This window comes from Lygodium microphyllum, chromosome 12 (assembly GCF_053477565.2).
Source record: "Lygodium microphyllum isolate KBCC chromosome 12, Lygodium_microphyllum_v1.1.10, whole genome shotgun sequence".
Taxonomy (NCBI): domain Eukaryota; kingdom Viridiplantae; phylum Streptophyta; class Polypodiopsida; order Schizaeales; family Lygodiaceae; genus Lygodium; species Lygodium microphyllum.
Window position 1 is genome coordinate 75,022,271 of NC_141146.1, and position 5,266 is coordinate 75,027,536.

The window sequence follows — 5,266 nt, forward strand, 5'->3', positions numbered from 1 at the left end:
AGCTGCCGTAGCCATGCTCTAGATCTGCATATTTAACATGGTATCAGAGCTCAGTTGAGCATGGCTTAACATGTCTCAGGTCTCCTCTTTGCTCCTTCAGCTCCTCTTCATCCCTGGACAGCTCAAGATCTATGTATGACTCATTTTTCAACTTCATCCTCAGTCAAATCTTGTGGTAGCCATAGATAGTCTACACCCTGCCTCCTTTGAGCCCTTGGAACTCTTCATAGAGACCACTTCAGCTTACGATTCCTTCTAGAGAAACATTCCTCTACTCCTGGCAAAGCTCTCTGGTACATCACAGTCAAACATTGATGATCATTCAAGCCAGCATTACGTGATTTTGCTACTGTCTCTAGAATTGCACCTGTGAGAGGCCGTATTGCTACTGTCACGTTTGTAGTCGATGATGTGTGTGCTGGTTATGGGGCTTTCGAAGCCCTATATGTAAGCCTTCTTCAACTCAAAGATCTCTTGAAATGATGGCCTCTGTGAGCTGCTACATCAGAAAAATCATACCCCTGTCTGAAACACTATTTTGGACTCCATAGCCAACTTCTCAAAAGCTTCAATTTTTCATCATTTTCTCTCTCCTGTCACCCTGATCTGAGTCCTACTTAGTACCAACAAAGATTTGAGTATTTAATTAGGAAGATTTGGAAGACCTTGAAGATTTGAATCACTCATCTGAAGGACAAGCATCAAGAATAGTGAGATTTCATGCTATCACTGCGTGTGTTTTTTAAACACATCCAAGTCAACTTGGTTGCTGGTTATCTTCAATCAGTTGAAGAATTTTTTGAAGCCATTCACAATTAAACTCCTTGCTAGCCATTTAGAGCTAATACCCTATCATGAGAATGCCAAATAAGAAGACTTTTATATGGCTACTTCCAATGAAGAGTAACATTACTCTTGTTGCTCATTTCAATTACATAGAATATATTTTTTCTCTATTTGCAGGAGGAAATGGAGCTGCTCACACTCAAGTGCAATCAATGATTCAATCTAAAGATTTTGAAGACACTCCAGCTATCTTGAATACTATGCAAAGTTTAGAGATTGTACCTTTGCTTGAGGGAGACCATAAAGAAAAGAACCGGATGACTAATGCAAGCAAAACAGTGGAAGAAAATAAGAATAAGAATAAGAAGAAGAAGCTAAAAAATCATGAAGAGTTTGAAGCTATAAGCAAAGTGAAGAACAAGTACATGATCAAAAAGAGCAAGCTGGACTATGTCGACATCTGCAATGAACAGAAGATCTTTGTCAAAAGAAATGCTAAAAACTGCAAGGGCCTCACTGTCCTTGATCCTATTTTTTACTGACTTTTTTAGCCTTGTATTGCCTAGCCCAAATTTCTTTATCATAAGCTTGTAAACTCCTCATATAGCCTTGTACTATAGCCTCTATAAGGCCCCCGCTACAGCCTCTGGATGTCCATTATGTTTGTGGTACCCATGCTTAGCCTTTTCTGCGATAGCCTCTGGTGTTTTGCCATGTTTTTGGTGTGCCCACACTTTGTAGGTGTTATTTTCACTAAAGCCTCTATACACTTTATACTTTCTTGTCGTGATTGAGAAGGGGTGTTGAGATATTTGCAATCACACCTATTGCAGTCTCTTTGTATGAGACCGTTCTGGGCTTAGGACATGCAGGTAGAAAAAATTGCTACCCATCCAACAACTATAAATCATTGTACTTGACTACCATTTTTCATATAGAATGAATACAATGTTATGATGCTTTGTACTTTCAGTTAAGTGTCGTGTATTTGTTAGTCCCTTGCCCCACTTGGTTCTAAACTCAAAGTAGTCGGAGAGCTGTGTCTATTTTTGTTCGATAGGTCGCACTGCCATATCGTACTTGTCCTGCACTTGGTAATTAGGGACAACATCATTGCATTAGGAAAAAATGCATTAGGAAAAACATTGTTAAGATAGCTTGAAGAACTACCTACCTTCCACATAACGTGGGCCAGTGTAATCAGTGGTGCCTTGTACCATGCAGGAATGGGCACCGACTTTCTGTGTGCTTGCACCCATGCCTTTGCCTCATTAGCTAGCTTGTCAAAATAGTTGTGTTTTCAGCCTGCCCTGGCATCCTTGCTTCACAAACAAGGTCTAGATACGAGGTATGGACAACCCCATTTTGTGCCAACCTATGTACATTCTATATTAGGATCTCATGAATATGGTTCATTGCATACCTGTTTGTATGAGAAATAGCTGACAAAATCTCCCCCTCTGCCACACTTGTCACTTTCACAAGGCAACAATCAACGTGCAAATGTTGCCTCATGTTATTTGGAAAGGTTGTTGCAAACAGTCAATTATGTTAAGGATGATGTAAGAAACAAAGACATTGCAAAATGTTAAGGTCCTACGGTTTAGGGCCACTCACATGTGCATATCTCATTCATCCATGCTGTGAGCCAATGGTTACCATCCCAAACATAAAACATGCAATTTGACAAAAAAGCCCAAACGATGCCACTGATTTTTGCCTCAAAGTCCTCATGCTTCTTTAGCCAATGGGGGTCCCACTCATTTCTAATCATATCATCACCTACTTGCACTGGTGTCTTTGGAGTCTCTAATGACACTATGAATATACTAATCCCTCTAACATAATCATTGCTAAAAAAGGTTTTCGAGAGTTGCTTGTACCTCGATGTGACTTGTCTAATTGTAGGCATGGAAACCAAATGACATAATGGGATGGGTGGCAAAGGGGTGGATGTCTGCGTTTGAATGAGATGATGAAGTAATTAATGTCAATCAACGCAAAGAAATAAAAACCATAATCTAAATCATGCTCCCATCTCTTACAAGCACTCACCGTCAACGTTTCCAACTGGTCTTGTATGCATGCTTGCACAATATGTTTATTGCAAGTGACTGTGAGAGTGGTCTCACCAGTCATTTTACCGACATCTGTCATGCGCTTCTTTTTGGTTCTTTGTGTTCGATTCTTCTTGGGTTGCGAATGGCCACGCCCTTGCTATGCACTAACAGACTCGATGCTTTGATGGTCATTGCTTTCCTCGTCAGTATTACTCTCCAATAGTACGAGCTTTCTCTTGCCCTTCTTTGTCTGCATCATCAAAGCACGTCCACCTTCTCTTGATGTCACTCCTTCCCCACATGCAATTGCAATGCTTGCTTGTAGCTCTTGGCGGAAGTCAATGATCGCGTTTGTGTTACTCTTCCTCTCGCTCTTGGAGGGCGACTCCCCCCTTGTGATTACATGTTGCCGGTGACAATAGCCTATTGTCTTGCAATAGATCATGGAGGCAAGTCAGAGTCCTTAGGGGACTTGTCTTGTCATCGCTCTCTTTCCTGCAAACAATGATCCAAAATAGGATAAGAGGGGGAGATAGAGCAATCGTAACAAAAATCAAGAGAGGAGTTGCTTACCATCTGCTCAATTGGCCATTGCACAATTGTGTTTTCCTCAACGTCAATCTCAGTATTGCCTTTGCCACGTGCCTTCACATCCCTCTGATGCACAATGGTGATAAGAACTCCCACTCATCTAGGGAGTAAGCTCGATGAGGGGAACATTTGTCAGATTAAACCTTCTGTAATCCTTTCATCGCCCTCATAAAGGGTGACATGATCTTGTCTTTTGAAATCAGATTTGGCCATGATAGAGGGGCTTAGGGTTACTTCTTACAGATATATTACTTCCTCAATTTCCTACCAATGAAATACCGAGAGAGAGAGAGAGAGAGAGAGAGAGAGAGAGAGAGAGAGAGAGAGAGAGAGAGAGAGAGAGAGAGAGAGAGAGAGAGAGAGAGAGAGAGAGAGGAAGAGATGGCATTGGGATAAGAGAGTGAGAGATAAAAGGAGAGTGAGTGAGAGGCAGATACAGGAAGAGAGAGCGAGAGCGAGAGTGAGGGAGAGGGAGAGAGACAGAGAGAGGGGGGAGGAACGAGGAGATAGAGAGAGGGAGGAAGGTGGGGGAGAGAGAGAGAGAGAGAGAGAGAGAGAGAGAGAGAGAGAGAGAGAGAGAGAGAGAGAGAGAGAGAGAGAGAGAGAGAGAGAGAGAGAGAGAGAGAGAGAGAGAGAGAGAGAGACAAAGAGAGACAAAAAGAGGGAGAGAGAGAGTGTGGGTGGGGGAGAGAGGGAAAAAGTTTGGGATAAAACGGTGAGATAGAGTATGTGTGACTGTGTTAGAGAGAGAGGTGTGGAGAGAGAGAGTGAGAGGGGGGAGAGAGAGACGGAATCATACTGAGGGTAGGGGACAAAAAACAAGAAGTTGAATTTTAAATAGAAAGGAGAGAGAGTGAGGGAGGGATAGAGAGAGAGAATCACAGTGGAACGATTTGCAATGTGAAAAGGGGGGGATGGGTCCTTTTATAGGTAAAGGAGAGAGAAAATAGGGGGAGAGAGAAAGAGTGATGAAAGAGAGGGGAAGAGGGAGATCATGTGATATGTGTAATTTTTTCTCACCAAAAAGGGGTAACCGACAACAGCCCCTTGCCAGATGAATTTTTTTTTGGATGAACCATTCTTGGATAGTAAAATCTTGGTCCAACTAGATTTGTGGCTTTTTTTCGCCCATTAAGGGGTTGCTGTGGTGACCCCTTTTTGGCGAAAAACAAATCACATATCCAAGAATATACAACATGGGGAGAATAGGGACCAATAGGGTATGGGTTTTTTTCCCGCTCTTGGGTGAAAAAAAATACCGTACCCTATTGGTCCCTATTCTCCCCATGCTGTATATGCTTAGATTTGTGGTTTGTTTTTTCACCAAAAAGGGGTCGCCGGCAGCCCCTTATTAGGCGAAGAAAACCCACAAATCCAATTGGGCGAAAAGTTACTCTCACAAGGAATGGGTTGCCAGAAAATTTTTTCGTCTGATAAGGGGTGCCGGCAACCCCTTTCTAGCGAGAAAAAATTACACACATCACATGCCCTCTCTCTCATCACCCTTTCTCTCTCTTCCCCCATTTTCTCAGCTAATTAACAAATATTTACTTAATTAGCTTTACGAGCAAAAGAGAGAGATATAATTTTCTAAATAGTAGATCTTTCCACTCCTAGAAGCATAATGTGAGATAGTCATACAAAGTAGAGTCTTATACACACTCGTTCAGACATTGCTTTATTGCTTAAAAAATACACTCATTCAAACTTTGCTTTATTCATGTTGTCTCTCTCTTTCATCCCTCTCCCATCACTTTGTTACTCCCTCTTCCCTCATCCAACTAGATTTGTGCTTGTTTTTTCACCCATTAAGGTGCTGCTCATGATCC

The 5,266-nt window shown here is 42.0% G+C and overlaps 1 protein-coding gene across 1 annotated transcript; it reads right to left on the reverse strand.

Moving 5' to 3' along the window:
* Positions 1 to 2,061: 2,061 nt before the first annotated feature.
* Positions 2,062 to 2,925, reverse strand: LOC148027923 (uncharacterized). Its single transcript, XM_087689892.1, has 4 exons — positions 2,836 to 2,925; positions 2,406 to 2,743; positions 2,210 to 2,317; positions 2,062 to 2,161 (listed from the first exon to the last, which is right to left on the reverse strand). The coding sequence occupies exons 1-4, from the start codon at positions 2,923 to 2,925 to the stop codon at positions 2,062 to 2,064; spliced, it is 636 nt and encodes a 211-aa protein (XP_087546018.1).
* Positions 2,926 to 5,266: the final 2,341 nt, after the last annotated feature.

Coding starts and splice junctions, on each gene's coding strand:
- LOC148027923 (XM_087689892.1), bottom strand. CDS start 2,925: ATGACTGGTGAGACCACTCTCACAGTCACTTGCAATAAACATATTGTG. Junction 2,318..2,405: donor TGGATGAATGAGATATGCAC/ATGTGAGTGGCC, acceptor ACTGTTTGCAAC/AACCTTTCCAAATAACATGA. Junction 2,162..2,209: donor GCTATTTCTCATACAAACAG/GTATGCAATGAA, acceptor GAATGTACATAG/GTTGGCACAAAATGGGGTTG.